The following is a 23728-nucleotide window of genomic DNA, read 5'->3' on the forward strand; positions in this document are numbered from 1 at the left end:
GAATATAGAACAGATTGTCTGCAATGTTTACTTAACCCCACAATTTCCCTTTCTGTAAGAAATGCCGATTACTAATAGGAATAAATAACATTGATAAGACTTCCCTTAGCGACCATCTCTCTTTAATGCTAACCTGTGGGTTAAGTGTCCCAAGTGGTCAATTTCACGTCAATTTGCATAAAGAATAGTTGGTATTCAGACCATTTTTCTGGTCTCAATAGACAGGTTGGCCTGTAGTATGATTCCAAATAAATGTCATCTAGAGTGAGGATTTACTCTACTGACAACGTATTATATGTGGGAAATGTTTCGCAAACAGTTACTTGTTTTTGAAGTTGATGTGTATTAGGAATCGATACTTAATCGTGTTTTGCCTCTTGATCGCTGATCAGTCGAAAACTCACGAATAGATATTCTTTCAATTAATTTTGATATTTTGATTGATATTAGTTTAACAACCTATCAACAGTCAGGTTCATTCTTAGAGGTGCCAAATTAGAAAGTCGGAGTACCAAGAGAAACAATATCGACCAGCGGTCAGTACCTCTGTGCCCAATTACATGAGCCAGAGGTGGAGGGTATATGGGGATATTTCGGGACATATTAATCACTCAGACAACTTGGAAAAAGTCCTCTGATGTAGCATTGTGACTTATCCATTGCCAAAATGTTGTTAAAAGTCTTAGCCCCGATTTCTCAAAAAACATATAAGTAAAAAAACTTACTTAAGTCATAATTTTCATACAAGTTATATAAGGAGACTTAAGTTTGCACTTTCGTTTCAAGATCGACGCCTGATATGCTGTACATGTAGATATATTTATGGTGTTATCATACAGTGTATCAGAACAGTGGAGACAACATAGTTTTCATTGTAAAGAAGTGCAAAAGTTTTGTTCACCGTCAATATACCCTTGGCAGGTGACTAATCTCGCACTTTCTCATACACACAAAATCTTAGAATTATATGGCCTAGATGTATATCAAATGAAAGGATTACCAAACAAGATTTATGTGTATGACGAGGTTACAGGTCAAAACAATAACCTTTAACCTCATACCTTTGGATTCATCCAATTGGGTGCATACTGGACCGGACCTCACCAGATACAACCACTGTACGGAGGTAAAAGCATCACTCTGGCGGCAGATCCTCGCTGACAAAGTCGGATTTTATTCTTACCATCACAATGAATAAGATCCTTTTTTCCGTGCTGTGTGGGCTGGTGTTGGCCTTTATTGGTGTCCATTGCCAAAATTACTATGGTTTAGGAGGAGCTCAATATTATCCATACTATGGTGCGGCGTACGGATCGGCACCGGCGTACGGAGCGGGATATGGGTATGGTGCAGGATATGGTACAGGGTATGGTTTGCCACCAAACGCTGGATATGGTCTCGGATACGCCTACAATCAAAACAATGATAATAGAATATTGTTGTACGGATGTAAGTAAAATGCTGGGCTTAGTTCATATTGCATTACATGCTTTATTATATTTTTTTTTACAATTTGAAGTGAAAAATAGATTTGATTACTTTTATAACTCTTTAATGAATTATATCAAGTTCTCAGATATTCCAAGTTAGTATTAAATCAGTTATATTTTTAGGGAATATATACTGCGATGTTAATAATTATAGTTTGGACAATGGGTATGGGAAATTGAGTGTTGATGGAAGTATATATAAAAAATTCCAACGTCACTTACGGATTAAAATTGATTTATATCGGTGTTGATCTGCTATCCTCCCTCAAAAAAATAATGATAACAATAATTGAAAAAAACTAACCCAAAAAATATATCCCCCCACCAAAAAAAGAAGAAAAAACAACAATAAAAAAACAACACCAATTTCAAATGAAGGCGGTGTAATTAGAAAAATATAGACTTCAGAGTAAGAAAATGATAATAAGATATTTATTTTATTTACAGTGGCTCTCATAGCCGTGCTCTGGGCCTTCAACATCACAGGAAGTCGCACTGGCTAGAGCAGCTACAGCTCCCTATGGATTTCAATGCTATTCAGGTATATATACAATAAATAGTGTAACGAAAATATTCTTACCAGTTATCTGGTTTCATTTATCATTTTAATATGCAATATATTATTGAAATGAGACAATTCGATTTTATTTTAATTTCAACTTCTACTGTAACGAATATTTTAATGTTATTCTTATTTCTTTTTATTGTACAGAATATTATTGGACAAGTTTTGCTTGTGGCATATGAATTTGAACTTTCCATATTGTTATTGCATTTTATTTAATTACCGACTAAATTGGATAACAAATCATTTATTTTTAAATGCGATGTAGAAAACGATAAATATTTTGAAATAAATTCCTGTTTAATATTCTGAATTCATTTTTGTCGTTCCAGGAGCAGAAGAGGAAACACACAGAGTTGGACTACTTGTTTTCGTTTGAAATTCTTATGTTCGTTGAAATAATAAATATTCGTTTCACACACATATTGTCATTAAAGTTTTCTTTGAAATGTTTGTATGGAAATCAGAAATGAAATTAGTGATCATGAGAATGTGTCAACAAAGTACAAATGTATATCAAATAAACAAAAGTCATTAGTTCAACTAAAACTCATTTCTGCTTCCCATATAATCATCTTTGTCCTTTTCCTATTCATTTGATTGAAATATATTTCATTTGCATATATACAAAAGTTATGAACTCGGCTCCGAATTTTTCGTTTATAATGAATGATGATACATATGACCGCAAATATTAGACAAAAACTATGATGTTCCAAGAATTAAAGCTGCCTTTAAGATACAATACACATAAAGCAAGTTGTGACATTTCCGTTCACACATGTCTGTATATGATCAGAAATATAAACAGATTAAAACAGGAAAATACAGTAGTGATATATAGTGTACACATGTGATAGCGAACTAACACCAAAGTAATAGAGAAAAAATAGTAGTGATATATAGTGTACACATATGATAGCGAACTAACACCAAAGTAAAAACTTTTGGAACGTGTATTTGTAATGGAAACTTGCATATTGATGCATCAGAAAATCTCATGTTTTATTTTACAAGTGAGAATCCTGCATTCTGATTGGTCACACCACAGGTTTACTACGCGCAAAAAAAATATACACAAAAAATACTGAAGGGTTGTTTACTTGCGGAAAATGGGGTGATTAATTTTAAAAAGCTCTGATCACCACAAAAATCATCCGATCTGAATAATTTTAGCTAACATTGAAGACAATTCCTTACTGGTCACTATGGTATATGATATGATGGGATTATGGGCGAATTTTATTTCATATCGAAAGTTGAATTACGAGGATTCGTGTAAAAATAGTTAGTCGGAAAAGTACACGCTGCATCCCCAGGTCACGATTCCCTAATAGGCACAGACCGAATAAAATCGCCATCCATTCAACGAATGCACCCCTGAATTGCAGATCCTCAATATAAACTCTCTTACTTATAAAAATTGCACATTGGTATCCCTTAGCGACCCCCACGCTCCATTTATTGTCATGCAGAACAGATGATCACCGATCTCGGCCATTTTTTGTCTGTCGTCTCTGATTTGATACAAGCTCTCTGATTGACTCCTAGGAGCGAGTGGACAAATATTACGCAAGGAAATTTGCGTTTACCTGGCGTTGAAACCTCATATTAGGCCATCGATATACATTTTCTAATGTTATTGATATTTTTAAGAAATGTTTTGTGTTTTGTTTGTTTTTGCTGTTAAAATAATATTTCACGTTATAGAACTAGAGTGATAATATACGGTATTTGATATAACGTCGTCAACACATAGTCAGAATACGACATTGAGAAAAGTTGAAATGCATAATATATTGAGAGAATGACTTTAGCTAAAAAAACTTAAATTCCTCGAATGTAGTCTCAAGGACTAGAAATAACTGTAAAAGAAAAGAATGTACAGTAAATGCAATGAATTTCAATAACATTGAATATAAAAACAACTAAGGAACCTGTTTTAGTTTCTATTTTAGGACGCCCAATTTAACATACATGTGCTTTTATAGTACTATGAAAAGAATTTTATATATATATGTATATTTAAATTTAATTATTTGGCATACAAAACCAAATCTATAATACACTGAGTCTTGTACATATGTGTTAGGCCCCTGAAACTCAGGGGTGGATGACCTGTGATCGCTATATGCGAATGGACATTTGTGGTTTGTATTCCATGAGAGGAAGGAGTACCTTTTACATGCACAATTATCAAATCAAGAAAAAAATCAAATCAAATTATACATTATATCCTTTACAAACGTTGATCTAGATCCTCATATTTAAGTTGTTCAAGTTGTTTCAATTAGTCTATTTTGTAAATAACATGTATATAATATTAAATGCATTGTGTTATCTGGGAGAGAACCTGTATAGGGGTAGCCTGTTATTCAATCCGTTTTTATATGTTTATGAAATGAATTTTGTTGAAATTGAAAATGAAAAGAAGTTCTACCTCTAAGAAATCTGTGGGATCTAAGGGATCTCTGCTATCTAACAATTTCTGTTGCTCTTTAGAGGTGTACGCCAGGGTTCACTTGTCGGTCCAAAACTTATATAAAACAAATTATGTTCTAGTTTATAAAATATAATCTTTTCAAAAGAATGATTTACTGAAAATGACAGGAAATGTTAATTTTAACATGTCAATTTTATATTTTAAAGAAGGTAATTTGTTTATGTATTATAATCAGCAATTTGTCATCAATTAACGATGAATAATTTTATTATGATCTTTCAACATTTTTAACTTAAAAAAATCAACAAACAATCATTCTTTTGGCTATTAGACTGAATCTTACCCGAAGATGTACAACGACTTAAAGATTTATGTTATTTCATGCAATGGAATTTAAGGTTTTAAGGCTTAAGACTCTGTTTTAACTAGTGATTTTTGTATGCCTTTATATCACATCTAAGGTGTACTTGAACATAACTTAATTGCTAAAAGTTGTCTATGCATCCGTCTAACCGTCAAACTATTTGAGAATCCGCTACGCGGTTTGAAAACAATAGCTTTCAAAAACTATGGAAAACATATTGATATCAACTTTAAATCGATATACAATTGTAGGGTATGAATTATAACACTTTTCCGGTGAATATATTATACACGGCATACGGATTACAAACTTTGATGGAGGAAATGCAGATCAAATCGACGTGGTAGGGAAAAATAACAAGTCAAACGTGTCAAGTAATAGCTCACACCCGGACATGCTTCGCTAACCAGATACACATGAATGATGAATACTTCCGGTCAAAGTGCATAATAGTCACGCTGCACAGGTCAAATTCCTGGAAAAGATTTCCTGACCTAATTCTTCTATTGACGTTCATGGCTTGATCTATACCGAACTAAAAAGAATTATAAATTCTGTTTAATCAAAAGTTTTTAAAAATGAATAAGATAATATTTCTTTTCGTCTGCCCTTGTTTATTGGCTTTTATTGGTATCCAGTGCTATGGAGGAGGGTTCGGACAGAGTTATCCCCAATATTACGGAGGATACAATCAGGTTTACGGTCCGGCATACGGATATGGCGCAGCGAGTTACGGTTCTGGTTATGGACCCGGGCTTGGTCTTGGTTTCGGCCTCGGTTACAGATATGGAGAAGAGAAAATAAACCCTCTTGCCTACGCATGTAAGTATATAATATTTTAAATTTATATGCATGCCTTAGATGCAGATATTCGCGTAACTTGGCGAACGAGTCCGAACGCGATTTGAAACGTAGCACGAATAATAATTGTATAGTACGTATATATGACAGCACTATTGACAGTTTGAGTTGTTGATATACATTCGCGATGGTATTTCAATGAAAAATGACATATATTGTGAACCGATTTTCGCGATATTATTTCGCGTTTTATGTCAAACGACAACTTCACGGCGACTTAATTTCATTATTTCTACTTGACCCTTACTTAGAACATTTTTCGCTCGAATAAAATTTTGCTTTTCTGATTTCGTATCGCTGGCGTAATACTAGAGAAAAATTACACAAAAATAAGTCGCATTACAGTAAACTCTTATATAGTTGTTTACAAATAAAATGCAAAATTCATATTCCGTATTGAAGAGTAATTGCATCAAGATTTCAATAATTCATTGTGGCATTTGCCTCATTAATGTTATTGTATTGATATTTATGAATGCTGTCACTGTATTATTTTTTCTCAACTTTCAGTTATTTTCCTGCTTACTTTGTGGGCCCTCAATATATCCGGGTTGCAGGCCATAATTTAAAGATGAGTGGACAATCGGTAATATATACATCAGGTAAGTTAAGTCCGTTTATTGAGAACTTAATTCGAAAAAAAAAATCAAAATAAAATATGAACTTGAAGTACATTAAGGAATTGCATTGTCAATTTTTTTATTCAATATTTCGCGTATCACATTTTTGCGCGATTTTGCAATGTGCCAATAAATCGCGAAAATATAAAAAAAATATATATATAACCTGGTATTTGGTACTTAACGCTTTCTACGAAGTATTTAACATATGTAGACTAATGTTGATTTCACATTAGGTGCTTAATGATGTTCATTGTTTTATTAAGATATTAACATCATTAGTTATTTAAGGGACTCCGCTGCATGGAATATGTTGCATGTGTGAATTCATTCTTTGGGGGGCGGGGGGAGGGGATAGGTGGGGGCTGTAGTATATTTGTATTGTGCCTCCTTGAATTAGTGGAAATTGTGTAGATTTTAGATGAAGCTTAAATCTTAAACAGCAAAGGTTAAAGTGATGCTAGCTAATTGTTTATGTTTTTTTTATATTTTAGGAGCGGAACAGAAAGTGTGTCAGAGAGGAGTAGAATTTAAAGACTTGATTGTATACAATTATTTGTAAAATACGTGACTAAATAAAATGATGTAACTAAACATTTTTTATATTTTCATTTGGTGAATCCCGGTGAGTTAATGATAATACAAAAAATAGAGACGAGTTTCCAAAGAACAAAGTCTGATAGTATTTTACTTGGGTGTGTTAAATGGAAAGGATATATCTCCACCAAAGTGAAAGATTTGCAACAAGATGCTTGTCTAAAAAATCCTTACATGAGGAATATGAGGATATATGCATCCACCTAACAGACCCATGATTGAATATTTATCTCTCATAAGTAAACGTAGCATGATGAAATATTACTTTTTGTACGCATTTTTTTGCGTCATTATCAAAACCATGTTGTTGTTTATCTGAATTGATGACGTCAGCGACAATTTGTGATTTTAAATACAGAACCCTTATATAGAAAATGACATATATCTAATAATTGACGATCTGTTCTTATAGATATGTGGTATGAAAGAAAAGTAATCGCTCATATGCGGTGTATATAGGAAGTATATAGGAAATAGGTATATCATCTTTCGAGTCGCCTAATTTAGTAACACCTCAGATAGATTATCCTTATCAGTCACGGTCTGATAAGCAAACGGTCTTATCATTAAAGACTTACAAACACGCAATTCGGCTGAGTTAATGTCGAAGTGTTGACAATGAATGTAGACCTTTTCCAAATAATTTTTTTGTCTGATATCAAATACAAATCCATTTTACAATAATTAGTTTTTCGTAGTTGCATATTAAATCTGGGCCCAGTTTCATGAACATTCCTTTAATTTAACTTAAATTCATTGATTGTAAATGATATGTGATTTTGCTTCTAATAAGCATTTTATAATTCAATTTTGCTTGTTGGCTTAAAAATTTACTTTCTCAATCCATACATGAAAAAATGGCGTCGCTGTTTGTAACGTCGCTTCTTATTGGCTGATATAACGATTTATTAGTAAATTGAATTATAAGAATTAATTTGAATATAATCTGAGTGTACTCTCATCATAAATCACTTCGCGGTTTATTTAGAGTACACTCAGATAATTGTGTTATATTTCCATACCATTTATCTATCTATCTCTTTATTTTCTCTAATCTGTTCTCATTTAAGAAAATAATTATGATATAATTTTAATAATGTAAAGCCATTATATGATGTAAATATTATATAATTCTTTTTTGCTGGTAACGAGTATTTTCATTGGCTTAAAATTTACTTTCCTAACCCATAAAGGTAAAAAATAGGATCGCCGTTTGTAAAGTCGCTTCTGATTGGCAGATATGACGACGTTATGATTTCATAGACAAAAGGGTCCCAAAATGGATTTTGAATATTGAAGAGAATATTCAGGATTCATTTGAATAGATTTTTTATGTTATGGATATATAACACAAACATCTGTTTACTTTAATCACAAACCGTTTCGCGGTTTATTTAAAGTACACACAGATTTTTGTTTATACATTTGTATCTCTACAACATCAAAAATCTATTGAAGTTATCCTTAAATGCTATAAATTATAATGCAGAGGGCGTTTGTAAGTTATTTTAACTTGTGTTCGATCCTGTTGCTAATATGGCAATAAAATATGTTTAAACTAACTGAAAATTCTTCATTGGAAAGCAGTATATAATTTAATGAAGGCTCCTTAACTGAAGAACTTTCCTTAATTTAATTTGTAATGTTTTTCTTTGGGATAATTTTAAGTTAAGGAATTCCTTAAAGTTGAGGAATGTTCATGAAACTATTCCCAGACTGTCTAATTAGCCGGTCAATTTTTGTATTACGGGAAAAAAAATCGAAAGTGACGTTATCATGCCATCACAACGAATTTATTCCTGGATGTGACAACATAATCTAAAATAAAACGTATTACGTGTTGTCAACTAGTCTGAATAGTTAATTAGAAGTTTCAATAGTAACACATCGTATTAAACATTTCTACATGTATATTAGTATCATAACACATGTAAATGAATAGCATTGCAGATGAAGGCAGAAACAGAAGACATTGATACTGCTTTTATATCTGCGGTAAAATAATTTAATATACATTAGCGGTCCTCTGGCTGCATTGCAACATAAACTGACCCACACGTGTTATATATTTGTACTAAAATGATTTCATTGGAACGCTTTTAGTAAATTATACATAGCAACATAAAAAGGTCTTGTCTCAAAATATGTTTTTCTTGTCAAGGCTTATACCGGAAGTAACAGGATACAGCGGACATAACTTATGCCACTTAGATGATAGGCATGACTGATCACCACCTCAGGTCAGAGGTCAGATACTGTCACACTAACCGGCTATCGAATTTGAGGAACCATCCCTGACCTACATTGTTGGGATTCGCTGATACTTTAATTCTCTTTGGAAAAATAATATCCCCGGTACATCCCCAGATTAAGTTATCTTCAAAATGAATAAGATATTTTTACTTGTCGTTTGTCCGTGTTTATTGGCCTATATTGGTGTACAATGCTATGGACAATACACTGGACAGAGTTATCCCTCTTATTATGGTGGAGGGTACGGCTCGGGTTACGGAGAAGATTACGACTATGGTTTGGGATATGGCTTGTCTAATGGATATAATGGACGAAATCGATGGACCGATGGAAAAATAGCAGCTGCTGGAGGTAAGTATTGAAGTGTATTTTTTCTATGTGAATTATTGATAAAACCTTAAAAATAATAATATCTCGCATTTTTATTTTATTAATATACATTGTGTATACATTGTACTGTATCCATACATGTGTATAACTGGCTCCCTATATATCGATCAAACGGAGTTTGGTTTACCAAAATAATTGTTCTGATATCAACAATTCCGTTTCTGATCATTTGCAATTTAATAAAAAAAACCTTCTTTTTTTTTTATTTCCAGGGATTTTTTTTTTCCGGGGATCATTTCCAGGGATCCTTTGTTTTACTTTATTGAACCAATACACTATACTGTATACCTAAATAAGCTAGACGGTTTAATGATGAAAGTTGTACAGTCACAACTGCTATAAAGGATATCTTGTTATAAAGGAAACGCTTATAGAAGGAAGATTCATCAGTCACATTTAGTGCAATTTACTACTAAACTGACCTCTGTATAACGGTCAATCTCTGTATAAAGGACACCTGTATTTAAAGGACTTTTTTTGCTATGTCTCTTTGGTGGTCTTTGTAGACAAACACTGTATTTATAAACATATATGAATAACTTTTATTTGTTTTCATAATAATTCGACTTTCTGATTGGCAGATTCCTTTTCCTCATAAACCATTCGCGAGAATGGTGCGAAAACCCGACGTAACCATGACGTCACAATAGAGACGTCTACGTTGCGTACTGATTTAGAAAAAAAATATCCATTAGAAAATCAATGGAATCGTACGTTTAAACGTATTTTAGATTATCAAGTAGTCTGAAAAGCTAGTTATAAGCATTGATGTAACTTTTTTTTTTAAATTCCATCGGGGTATGAAAGAACGATGGGGTTAAAATACTGACATAGATGCTTAACTAAACAAAATCTGCACAAGAAGTTGTTATAATACTGATACCATATAATGTATAGACACTTTCATTTTTTTTCAAGTACTTTTGTTGATAGTCTATTCACAGAACACTTTAGAGACAGGCCGTTTAATGTTGCTGTATGCTATTTGAATGCTGATGCCTTAAAAATCGGGATTATGAAATTGCATCATAAGAAATCTGACTAAGCATTATCATTTTCCTGTATTTCTGATTTTCTATTTCAGTTGCTGCGCTAATCCTGATATTTGCTCTCAACTTTTCCACTCTGACATTGGGATGAAGTCTAAAACAAAAAGCTGAAAAAACTACTGGTAAGTGTTACTTCTTTTAATAACATAATGTGTGTATTAATTAACACAAAAACGATGGGAAAAAACTAGTGAGCCTATTTTTACAATACGTACACGTCACGCAATTTAATGTAAATATGTAGGCTATTTATCTTTAAGGTCACAGTTGTGCTCTTTTTTGTTTGTTATGAGCTCTTGGTATTTTCTTTAAAAGCTTTTCCCCATGTATAGAACAATTGTCTTTCGGTCAACCGATCTTATTGTTCTAAAATCCCCATTTGCGTTTGAAATCATTTGAATTAATAATTAACTTTTTCATTTGTTTTTACTTGCAGGGACGGGCGAATAAATCAGGTGAACAACAATTGCAGAAATTTACATATAATGACATGAATTGTTTATAATGAAAATCAAATTAAATATTTATGATATTGTCCATTCTGTGTTTTTATGGTTAAGATAATTACTCGCATGATATAAATGACTTCATATGGTACATGCAACACACTTGATATTCCGTCTTTGAATATTACAGATTAATCTCTCGTGCGGGTAGGTATCAATTGTTACGTCATTATTTTGTGAGTGCAATTCACGTCGTTTTCCTCGAAACGTATAACGTTACGCTCACAAACTCATGACGTCACAATTAATGCAAGGGTAGGTAACTCTGTATATTTTCACGTTTTTCGCGGGCAATTCGAATTCACGAAAGTAAGTCGCCGCGAAAAACATTTTTAAAATACACTAGTAAATCATCGTAAAATGTCATGGAGCATGACTAAATAGAAGTTAAGTCACCACGAAAATAAGCGGTTACAGTATTACAAATAGTAGTTAAAATACAATTAGTTTTTTTTTCTTTATTTGTGAATTCCTTATACAGCAATATAATATATACAATTGATATAAAAGAAAATGGAAACAAATGTCTAATTATTAGACACTTATGTTAATCTATCACCTTGATATAAAGATACGTATACATTCTTGATAGACAGAACATAGAAAGTTTCAAAATTTAATCAAATGAATAGTTTTCTAAGGAAACATGGGTAGGAATAGTTACATCATGTAAATAAATAGGAATTAATGATGGAAACTGTGATATTAGGAATTTTTAGTAAGAAAGGATGGATAGGGTGTAGGATTTTACTTAAAATAAAATATATAGGTAAAGTAAAATTAAACAATAGTTGCAAATCTAAGACGATAACCTTATTTTCATATATAGATAGTGTTAATTTACTTTTAACTTAGTTAGACTGTCTAAATCGCTAAGGTATATTGCTTAGGTATAATAATAACCAGGGATAAGGACTGAAATATCGATCGAATGTTGCAAATCATCGTTCTATTTTAGCTCATTGTTTCATACAAAAGACACAAAAGTTTAAATCATATCTCTGTTTTCTTTAATAACAGCCGTCTTCAAACTTCCTTATTTTTCATCTACACAATTTATAATTTAATTCGATCGTAAGTCCTTGTTAGGCTCTATCTGTGTTCTTCACTATTGTCGAGACATTATTCTTATTCTGTTAGTTTCTGTTTCGGTTTACACTAAACATTTGCCGACGGATTTAATTATTCACCCATTAAATTTCATAATGAACTGATCTTGTCTTTGATTTAGAAGAGTCTAAATGTGTTGTTAGGGGTGAATGAATCGTTGGCAGTATGACTTGACTATGCTTATTATTTTCAATGTATATTCATATGGATGGTTTCAGAGATATAATGCTCTATGAAATTGAAACAAACAAAATTAACAAAAAATAACAAACAAAAAACAAAAAAGCACATAGTTCAAACATGTCGAACAGAACACAATACATACTGTAATTTGCAAATACGAAAATCGATATTGTTCGAATATAATTTATAAACATATCAACATATACTTGTTAATGAAAAGATAGTTTACTTTAAAATCATACGTTTGATTATATTGAAATCCAAATCCCCTCTGTCGTCCATGTAAAAAATTTTATCCATAATACACAGTTGATGAGATAACTAGGAAAACAAGAAGATCAATGTACATGGTAGTTTACTTGTTATTGTTAATATGTCCGGTCACATTATACTGACAATGGGCAAATCAGTCGTCCCACTCCCTTTATGCTGAACGCTAAGCAGGAGCAAATATGACAACTTTTATAGACTTTTGTGTATCTCAAACAAATTACTTTAACTAGGTAACAAAGATTTTACAATTATATATAGTCACAAGATTGGTGTAATGTTAACATCGCATAATCAGCAAATACATCATTTATAATTTCGACTACAAATAAAAATGATGTGATGAAAGTCTCCATATAACAAAGACACACAAAACGAATATACCTCAGTCTTCCAAAACCGGAAATTTACAAAACCTCATGCATCAATGATCAATGATAGTATACATTGTTATATGAAGAACATTATCATGAGACACGGTTAGTTTCGCACTGTTTCAATTAGGGCGACGATTTTATCACGAATTCTAATTAACTGGATATGTTCATGAAGCATTTAAATGCTTACGCCACTAAAATATGTAATTAATGTATTGTGACATATTTCTGTTAATATTTGACTTTCTTCATACCAGATGAATCATACGATATACCCAATGTATATAAACTTACCAGGTATATATACATTGGGCATAATGTATCATTCTTCTTCAGGCATGAACAAAGTCAAATATTATCAGAAAATGTCACAATACAAGATACAGTAAAACCCCGTTATATCGCCACCTTCTGTTTTCCTAGATTTTGGCGATATATCGAGTTTGGCGGTATATCGGATTTGTCGTTGAAATCTTAATTAGGTCTAAATATAAGTACCCCCGGTGCCGTACTGAAACAGACTTTCTAGTCAGTCTGTGTACTGTACGGCCACTTCGTATTTTGTAATATGAATAGTTCCAAAATTAAAGTAATTTCGATAGTAGTCTTTCAATAAATATGTCAGATTTATGTTTGTAAAATACGAAAACGAACTCGTTTGTGCTACCACGTATCGTTAAATTTACTCGGTTAATGTACTTCATGGAAAATTTAAAACATAAGTAACCTCCTACCTATGTATGATAATTAAAAGTATTATTTATGTTTGTTTTGTTTTATTATTATTTTTGTTTTTTTGAAAAGAAATACTCTTGACCGGTAAAGGACAAAAGGACAAGTATTTGACAAAAACATTGTCCGCACTGTTGAAATGAATTATGTGCCCCATCTGAACATTGAAGGGAATTATTTCCGCATATATCAAATTCCAAATATATCATCAGCAAAAAAAAAAATTTCAGAAGTCAATACGATTAGACATCATGCTCAGCTTTCCTTAGTCTTCTCCTGATATTGACGACACAAACTAACATGAAGCATATATACATGGTGAGGTTTATGAAGATAATGGGAGGTAACTCCTTGATGAAGGAAGATATAATGTTTAATCATATAATTGTAACTCTATAAATTACCATTTTATTTTTATCTTTAATGCAACAGACAAATTTATTGTGAAGGATTCCAAATATACTTAATAGTATGTCTTTTTGGTAATATTAGTTCTATTCGTCACAACAAATACAGGTTATAAAGTATATATATGTATAACACATCAGCCATTCATTGATGGTAATCAAGATTGATTTGTGGAGTTACAGCCTTTTTTCATAAATACAAGTATTTATCCATAGTTAATTTAATAGGAGTTGTCTCACTTGAATAATTAGTAATATTATATTTAATTCACATGTACATATACTCATTTGCATAAAATGAGACACGACGTCAGATTCTTTTCCAATAGAACCTAAATGATGCTATATGCACATAAATGTGTTAGAAATGTCAAGATGGTGAAAATTTTGTATCTGCATTTTCGTATTTTCACACTAAAGAGTTACCTCCCTTGCACATGCAAACACATGACGTAAACATAAATACGTAACTGCAAGGGCAAATAAATCTGTAATATACAAATACATAATAGTCATGTCTGTACCCCTTAATCAAAAAGTCGACGATATCAGTAAAATTTTGATTCAATGTTATTGTCATACATGACACATGCAAACGAAAATGTATTACAAAATAATTTTTGATAAGTGAGACTGATTTTTTTCGCTTTCTCGAGCAATGTTATGCTTTAATTAGCACAATATGCCTTTTGATAAGCCAAAATGAGAAATACTTGTTTTCATTAGTGCAAATTTTGGAAGTACAAAACTACCCATCGATAAAGAAAATGACGTTTCCGGTTTGACCATACATCAACACTAACAGTCTTGTCACTTAGTCACGGACACGTGGTCTACTGACCAGCGGCCAAACACATTTCAAGTGGACTGAGGTCAGCTATCATGCTACTGGCCAGAAAAAGTGGTTCGCGAAAAGGAAATACTAGAATTCCTTGTCATATCATTAAATGTGATTTATTATAATAACATTTCCTTATTCGTTTAATTATACTCAAATGTGCCTTATGATTTTATTACAAATAACTCTACTTAATTTGATGAAGTGTTCCATTCTCTACCTACTTGCATTTTTCAGAGAAAATGTAACACAACCTTTGCAACAAATGAGAAGTGAATTCACTAATCACATGATTAGGCTAACCATCTTTAACCAACCGGGTCCAGATATTGTTAAAGTTATATGTGCCGTAATTTTCATACTCACGGCTCAAGATGAGCTTTTCATGTTATTCATTACCGAGAGTTGCCAACATTTTGAGAATTACAGTACTTTAAATACATAAATTTTATATTTACAAGCACAAGTAAGAGCTTAATGTATACTTACAAGTATAGCGAATTAAAAACAATACATTTGGTCAGACTAAGGCAAATTATGGTCTATCATTTCATTTTACATTTGGTCAGACTAAGGCAAATTATGGTCTATCATTTCATTTCACATTTCTACAGTGTTATTAGTACTTGTTAAAGATGCTCCACCGCTGACAAATGATATTTTTTCACTATCGAAAACAAGAGCAGACGATTTATTATTTTTCTTCAGTTACAAAAGTTACCTACTTTACACAGTAACCACCATTGAAACGTTTGAGCTTTTAATTTCCCTTCAAGTTAAAGTTACAAAAAATAGATAATTGCATCCCGAAAAAATTCCGAGGCACTATATCCTATATGGAATTAAGTACCGATTGCGCATGCACCAAAGGCAAAATAAATTATTTTATATTATTTTTTGTGTTAATTAGACATATATATACACAATTAACACCAATTATTGTTCAAGTGATTAATATCATTTATGCTCTGTCGGCGGTGGAGCATCTTTAAGTGATTTCTTCATGAATGCTTCCAACTAAACATACATAGTATATAATTTCTGTGTTGTAACATTTGAATGATGTCCACAGCTTAATTCGCCAAACCTTATGGTTTTCAATAGATTACTCAAGAAAAAAGAAAACATTGCCAGTTACGGCACATGTAACTTTAATTTTGGCTTGAACGCGATAAACCTTTTATTTATTGATATATACACCGAGAACCGAAACTCACTCGAAGTGGTTTAGGAAAAAGAGTGCACATCGGGTTAAATCGCGTTTCAGACAAACATTAAATTAACGGGACGCTAACAAATAACAATAAAACCTCAAACTCATTAATTGTTACGAAAAGATAAATGAAAATTCAGAACTTCAAACACCAAATTCTGTAAAACAATTCATGTCCGTGTATACAATTTCACGTCTCTGTTCTTTCAGATCGAAGGATAATTCTGACAATGGTGCATTCCTATTATACAATCATTCGCGCAATTTCCTACTCTCATCCGAGCTCGTCGCAAAATTTGTAATTCGCGAAAATAGTGTGGTGTCCTGAATTACGTCGAGCATCAGTTAATCAGGTTGGAAATAAAATAGTAATAATTAATTTCATGTTAATATAACTGTCTTTAATTTTCATGTATGACCTTAGAGCATCGGTCTTTTAGCATAATTTGGAAATAGCCAGTTGGAGAGGATTTTTATAAGTTACAAAATTATGTAAATAACTTTTGCCAAATCCTTAAGAAATTATGTTTAATCCAAAATAGTTAAATACTTGTTTCCGCCTAAATGACTAGGTTTTGTCTCATCGACTAAAATCAGCGATCAGTCGGCATAATATTAAAAAAAAGGACAAAAATTAATTGGAACCTACGCTAGATATGTTTAACGACTTAAATCGCACCTTCATATAGTAGTACATAAAAATGAACATAAATGCACATCATTCATGGTCATATAATGTATTTCAGTAATAACATTGAGAATAGGAAAACGTGATCCAGGTTTTTAACAGCATAAATATTGTAATAAAACATTATAGCTTAAAGATACCGCACCGCCGATGAATTAAAATAGGAGCAGGCGAATAAGTATATTTTCTTTCGTTACAACAGTTGCTTACTTTACACTATTGAAAAGCTTGAGCTTCTTACTTTAAATCAAGATTAAAAAAAATAAAAATTAACTGCGTCCCGAAAAAAAAATCTATGGAACTATGCCCTTTATCGATTTAGATACTGATTGTGCATGCACCAAAAGCAAAAAATTAGTTTAAATGCATTTGATGTTAGTAAGACACATATGAACACGATAATACATCAGGGCTCGTTTGTTGAAAGCGTGATTAGCTTAATTACTTGATCAGTAAAATTTTCTTTCTCATTTACTGCAAAATTGTTGATTGTATCTTCACTAATCTCAATAAGTAAGTAAAGAATGTAGTTCTTTATATTTTTATAAAATTTTGTAGAGAATGTATTACCAGAAATAATTTTATCCTGAGTTGAAAATTTTCGTTAAACTGTGATCAACCTAATCACCTTTAGAACAACTGGGCTCATTTATTGTTCAAATGATGGCGGCGGTGGAGCATGTTTGAAAGATTGGGATACTTCATAAAATATCATACAAGCAATTCCGTCTTTGCATATTACAGAGTTAGTTCCCTTGCTGGTATGTATCGATTGTTACGTCATTATTTTGTGAGCGCAATTCACGTCGTTTTCACCGAAATGTATGACGTTACGCTCGCAAACACGTGACGTAACAATCGATACCTACCCACAAGGGTAGATAACTCTGTAATATGCAATTACAGAATATGTTTTCTTCAAAAAATGATAATCGTATGCATTTAAAAACATATTTAAATAATTTCATTTGTTAATTGTCATATAGATTAAGATAAGCATGATTTGTTTCATCGACAAGTGTCTGTTGTGACATGAAAACAAATACAAAGTTTTTATTCCTATGATAAAAAGACTTTACAAGACATGGTATTTCTATTATTGTACTGTGAATAAAGAACATTTTTCTATATGAATGAAGATAGTAAGTTAACTTATTCGAATTTAATATAGTTGTTTTAGACATTAAAACATTTTGAATTATATGAAGGTTACGCTCTTCAGTGTGTAAGAGGAATGCATGTATATAAAGAGAAATAATTTATAATTATTTATATTTTGTTTTCCACGATATTTTCAGATAATGATTTCCATATCATTGTGACAAAAACACATTTGTAAAATATTAAGTAGTCTAACACATAATCCGCCTGATATCCAATGACTTTACCCGTATAATAGTTTTTCATATGTCACTAGTGTAAAACCCCAAATATCGGCTGGTCTTGAGAAAGTAAACCTCGTATTTCATGCCATCAAATGTATCGTTGAAATATGCCGACAGTGAAAATAGGTCGTTCTTGAATGTATGCCTTAGATTGCAAAGATGAATTATCTCCAAAATTAAGCCGACTATATATGACGTTTGATCAACAATTGTTAAACAAATTATGTCAAGGCTCCCCAAAAGAAAAGAAAATCACATATGAAATGAACACTCATTGAAGATTCTACATTAATATCCAACATAACACTTTAGTAAATATATCATTGATTTTAATCTTATAAAAGGATATTATTGTCCCCAAAACTTTCTTAATATTTAATAAATTGGGAATTTTCTTTTTTTATAATATTTCATCTTACAAATTTTTATGTATAAATATGAAAGTTGTAATTTCTTCATCAAAGGAAAACTAAAAAGGGAAATCAGGAAAATGTGGACTATCAGATATAAACTTGAAACGAAGGGGAGCTTTAAGTATATTTTCATCACTAAAAAATTATCAATATTTTGAGAATTACAGTACTTTCAATGCATAGGTTTTACTTTCACAAGTACATATAAGAGCTGAAAATGATTTTCGGCAGTACTGTCAAAAATTATCATATTCACATCTACAGTGAAATGAAATGAGTACATACGGTCAGACAATGAAACCAAATTGTGGTATATAATTTCATTTCACATTATTATTTCACAGTGTTATTAGTTATTGTAAAGTGACTTCTCCATCTAAATATACATAAGGCATGACAAACAAACAAGTTTACAGTGTATAATTTATATTTTGTAACTAATAAAGCTAACGTTGATAAGGCATTTGAAACTTTTTTTTGCTAAATCAATAACACCTTATAGTTTTCAATACATCACTGAAGAAAAAACAACACATCAAATTTTTCGCCCAGTTACGGCATTTATTACTATAATTGTAAACGTCATTTGAAGGTTCTTTAAAGGTGCTACATATTCAACGTAAAATTCAATGTAAAAGAACAATTGGTCACGGTGTACGAGTATTCCTCATCTACCAGCTGACAGCAGATTTTTATTTATTTATTTTTTTTTTTTCATTTTTTTTTTTCAATTTTTGTTTCAGCGGACTTTCAAAAGTTAAAGATACTCCATCGCCGACATAGCATAAAACGATACTCATCATTTGAACAATAATTGATATTTAATCGTTTATATATATATGTGCGTGTCTAATTAACACAGAAATAATATAAAATTACTTATTTTGCTTTTGGTACATGCGAAATAAGAATCCATTCCATATAGGACATAGCGCCACGGATTTTTTTTCGGGATACAATTGATTATATTTAATATCCTTATCTTGAAGTAAAATTTAGAAGCTCAGACTTTCAGTGATGGTAATGGTGTAAAGTAAGTAACTTTTGTAACCGAAGATAAATACTAAATCGTCTGCTTCTTGTGAAAAAAAACCCAACATTTTTCAGCGGTGGAGCATCTTTAATAGAAACAAAACTAACATCACGAATGTGTATTATTAATTGTATTGGCTCAAGCTTTGACAGATGTATCAACGACGAAGTAGATTTTGAGCTATAGTTATAAGCGTGGTGGAACTGCACAGCTTCCGTCCATCAAATACTATTCCCTGAGGGTCCACTCTATCAACTATGAACAGCAAATAGGCACAGGATGAATGATGCGGGTACATCACGTTTCGGCAATGAAGTAAGCCTCGTTCTCAGATATGATTCCCATCACCCGTATCCTCTAGGGGTCGCTGTTACTGTTTAGGTAGTGGTCAGAAATTGTATATGACGAGCTCATATAAAACCTGGTCACTCGCCACGTCTCTAATCTCCTATTTCGAAAACAGCCGGGGATTCAGGCGCAGGCTCAAGGTGCCGCGTGAAACACATCAGACATGGAAAAGATTTTCATATTTTGCCTGGTTGTCGGCACGATTGCCTTCGTATTTGGTCAAGGTTTTTATGATCGTCAAGGCTATTACACCCCTAATGGTCAAGTTGGCTATGTCAGTGGCTATCCTTTAGGACAATATCTTAGGGCCAGAGATGTCTACATGCGAGCCAGACTAGCCGACAGACGACAGGACAGCTTCATGGGGGATATCATAGGCTTGGGTAAGAAAGAATTGTCTCAAATGATATTTTATATTGTCATCTTTTTAACGGTAAATTAGTTTCACATGATTTCGTACGCTTCGGACTTAACAAAGGTTTATAGAAATATATTCTTTCATACCTACGGGTGTAATACTGACTGGTCTAGGGCAATACACTCATGTCGCCTGAGGCTGTATTGCATGGCTACCCATGCAATAAAGCCTCGTGACGTCACGGCGTCAACAAAATCTCTATTTCCTCCGCAAAATTTTAACATTTTTTTCACAAAATTGACTGGTTTTACTATAAAAGATGCAAGCAACGGAATTTGTGTTGAAAATATCACGTAATTTTTCATGTATGGAAATTGACTTCCAGTCGTGGATTTCTTCGAATTTATTTCAAAATGGCGGGATATTATAGTTTGTAAAATTGCAGTAAAACGTCGTGGTATGAAAGAAAAATACTCTTTCATAAGTGGATATGAAGGATAGGGATATTCTACCCTCGGATCACAAAATGTTGCAAAACCCTCGGCAAGCCTCGGGTTTTACTACATTTTGTGACCCTCGGGTAGAATATCCCTATCCTTCATATCCACATATGAAAGAGTCTTATATTCTTATTCAATGTAATAATATTATTTTAAACAGTATTTATTCATATATTAAGGAATTAGAAAACATCTATGTGAAACTTTTTTTTAAATTAATTAGCTAGAAATTACTTGATAAAGTATTTTAAAATGTATTTTCAAGTAAATGTTACCAATGGAATTTTTACCTGTTTCACTAAACGCAATCGAGCCAATATGCTTTGATAAGGAAATATGCGTTATTGTTTCTATTGGTGATGGAATGACGTTAAAAATGATATCCCGCACTAACGTCATTACAGCGGGAATATTATATAGAGTTATGTTCCATCACCACTGAAGATACTAGTCCCGCACAAACGGCATCGGGTATCACGTGGTACGTGAATTAATCCCAACCCGCTTTTCATACTTTGTATGAAACTGATTGATGATTAGGCCTCTTTATCTTCAAGAAAGAAATATCTGATTTAATAATTTGTTTGCAGGTGCATTGCTCCTTTTATATGCCAATTACAAGAATTGGACCGGCACTTATCTCGGTTGAACCAAGCAGATAGAGTGTCTTGGACATCAATCAAATATATACAAGGTATGTATATCGATGCGTTCATAGAAATTGTTTTATATTTAAAAAATGCAATACATAATATAAGAAATTTATATAAGTTAATCTATCTTTCTCTGATGTCTTTGTTGGCTGGCTTGATGTCCTTCTCTAATCAGTCTTTACATATGACATAGTAGGCTTCTTTGCGGGTAGGTATCGATTGTTACGTCATTATTTTGTGAACGCACTTGACGTCGTTTTCTCAGAAAAATATGACGTTACACTCGCAAACACATGACGTCACACTCAATACCTACAATGCAAGAACATATAACTCTTTAATATGCAAATGCAGAATATGAATGTGGTAAATTTGCGGCTTTTGAGACTGTAGTATATCTGTGTTATGCTTCATTTAAAGTTTTATCACACTGACGTGTACTGCTAGATACAGTGGTATCGAAACACTCTTGTTGACCTCATTAACGCGTTATAAATAGCTTTTTGATACAGATAGTAAAAGTTCAGCATTATTGTTTGTCTAATATAGGTAGCGCAATAATCTTCACGAAGTGATATGATTATAATAAAAAATATTAACCTTAAGACAAATCCCAAATCAATTCAGGAGTGTTTTTTTGTTTTTGTTTTTTTTTTTTGAATTCCTTAAATAAGGTCTATTTTGAAATAAAAAGATATAGGAAAACAATTCAATGCTGCTTGAAACGAGCATTTCCATTGGTTTATTATTGACTTTATCAACCCATCAAGACTGTAACGTCACTTTTGATTGACTGATATGCCGGCGTAATGATCTTACAGAAAAAAGAGCCCAAAAAGGATATTTTTTTCTTTTTAAAAGATTATCTCTAGTAGGTGGAATTATAAGGATAAATTTGAATATAATTCCTATATTTTGAATATACAAACAAAAATATTCGTGAGTTATTTACAGTACATTCAGATTTTAGAGTTACATGTCCATAACTATTTTCATTTATTTTCTTTTTCAGGGGCTAAATGGCGGTTTGGTACTACTTGTGTGATGAATCAACGTATTACATGTCAACTGTGTTTTATTTATCTTTGTCATTTGTTTTTATTTGACTTTGATTTTCATCGGAGTATATGTTATATAGATGAAATAGAAATTAAATAAAAACCTCTGTTATACCACACAAGTGTTCAAGTCATGATAAAAAGTAATAGAAAGATAATAGCTATTATTAGTCATTCTTGCTATAACATGGGTTACTACCATTGTCGCTATATCCACCCCTGGGATATGTTATAGAAAACCTGAAAGTAGTTCAGGAGAATAAACGCTGATCAATCACAGGAGCGTCATTTGTGAATAACAGAGGTAATAACATCCATTTTTAAAGCCACACGGTCAATAACAGTGTAATAAAATATTATGCATAGTTAATTGTCAAAATGCATAAAATATATATAGTGATATATTGTATATATTGCTATCTGTCTATTTCCCCACTTTTGACAAACTATAGGTAGATCAGGTTAACGAATACAGATAAGCACAGATAAAACTTAATATGGAACTGACTATAATTGGTTTTCCATTGTTCTCCTATACCAACACTTTTCTTGTATTTTATATATTGGTATCTCTCTATTTCCCCACTTTTGACAAACTATAGGTAGATCAGATAAACAAATACAGGCAAGCACAGGTAAAACTTAATATAGAACTGACTATGATTAGTTTCCATCGATCTCCTATACCAACCCTTTTCTTTGTTCTCTAAAATGTAGGCAAATGGAAAACACAGCGTTCTGTTGATGCATATCAAAGGACAAAACTACCTGCTAATCTGTTATACAACACTTAGCCATCACATCCGAAATCACATAGTCCACATGTGTATACAACGACAGTTTAATTTTCAAATCAAGATCGTTTTCGTTACCAACTCTTCACAATGTTTTTAAATCAAGTATTCAAAGCTGAATTTGTCGAAGATAAAACAACCTTAAACTTCTGCTATCAAAATGGAAAACCCAAAGATAGTTGGATACCATTCGTTGAATTTTACTTAAAGATACACCGCTGACGAATGAT

General features: G+C 32.1%; 1 protein-coding gene and 3 long non-coding RNA genes across 4 annotated transcripts; all 4 read left to right on the forward strand.

Annotated features, from left to right (window-relative positions):
• Window positions 1-1114: 1114 nt before the first annotated feature.
• LOC138309225 (keratin-associated protein 21-1-like) lies at window positions 1115-2478 on the forward strand. The gene is made up of 3 exons (XM_069250378.1): window positions 1115-1449; window positions 1938-2031; window positions 2388-2478. Exons 1-2 carry the CDS (start codon window positions 1191-1193, stop codon window positions 1991-1993), a joined length of 315 nt encoding a protein of 104 aa, XP_069106479.1. The 5' UTR covers window positions 1115-1190; the 3' UTR covers window positions 1994-2031; window positions 2388-2478.
• Window positions 2479-5268: 2790 nt separating this feature from the next.
• On the forward strand, window positions 5269-6937 carry LOC138309462 (uncharacterized). Its single transcript, XR_011206279.1, has 3 exons — window positions 5269-5684; window positions 6234-6325; window positions 6838-6937. It is a non-coding gene; the product is annotated as an uncharacterized lncRNA (long non-coding RNA).
• Window positions 6938-9235: 2298 nt separating this feature from the next.
• On the forward strand, window positions 9236-11169 carry LOC138309386 (uncharacterized). The gene is made up of 3 exons (XR_011206265.1): window positions 9236-9544; window positions 10668-10754; window positions 11069-11169. It is a non-coding gene; the product is annotated as an uncharacterized lncRNA (long non-coding RNA).
• Window positions 11170-20225: 9056 nt separating this feature from the next.
• On the forward strand, window positions 20226-22826 carry LOC138308969 (uncharacterized). The gene is made up of 3 exons (XR_011206173.1): window positions 20226-20518; window positions 21584-21687; window positions 22659-22826. It is a non-coding gene; the product is annotated as an uncharacterized lncRNA (long non-coding RNA).
• The last annotated feature ends 902 nt before the right edge of the window (window positions 22827-23728 follow it).

This window comes from Argopecten irradians, chromosome 15 (assembly GCF_041381155.1).
Source record: "Argopecten irradians isolate NY chromosome 15, Ai_NY, whole genome shotgun sequence".
Taxonomy (NCBI): Eukaryota; Metazoa; Mollusca; class Bivalvia; order Pectinida; family Pectinidae; genus Argopecten; species Argopecten irradians.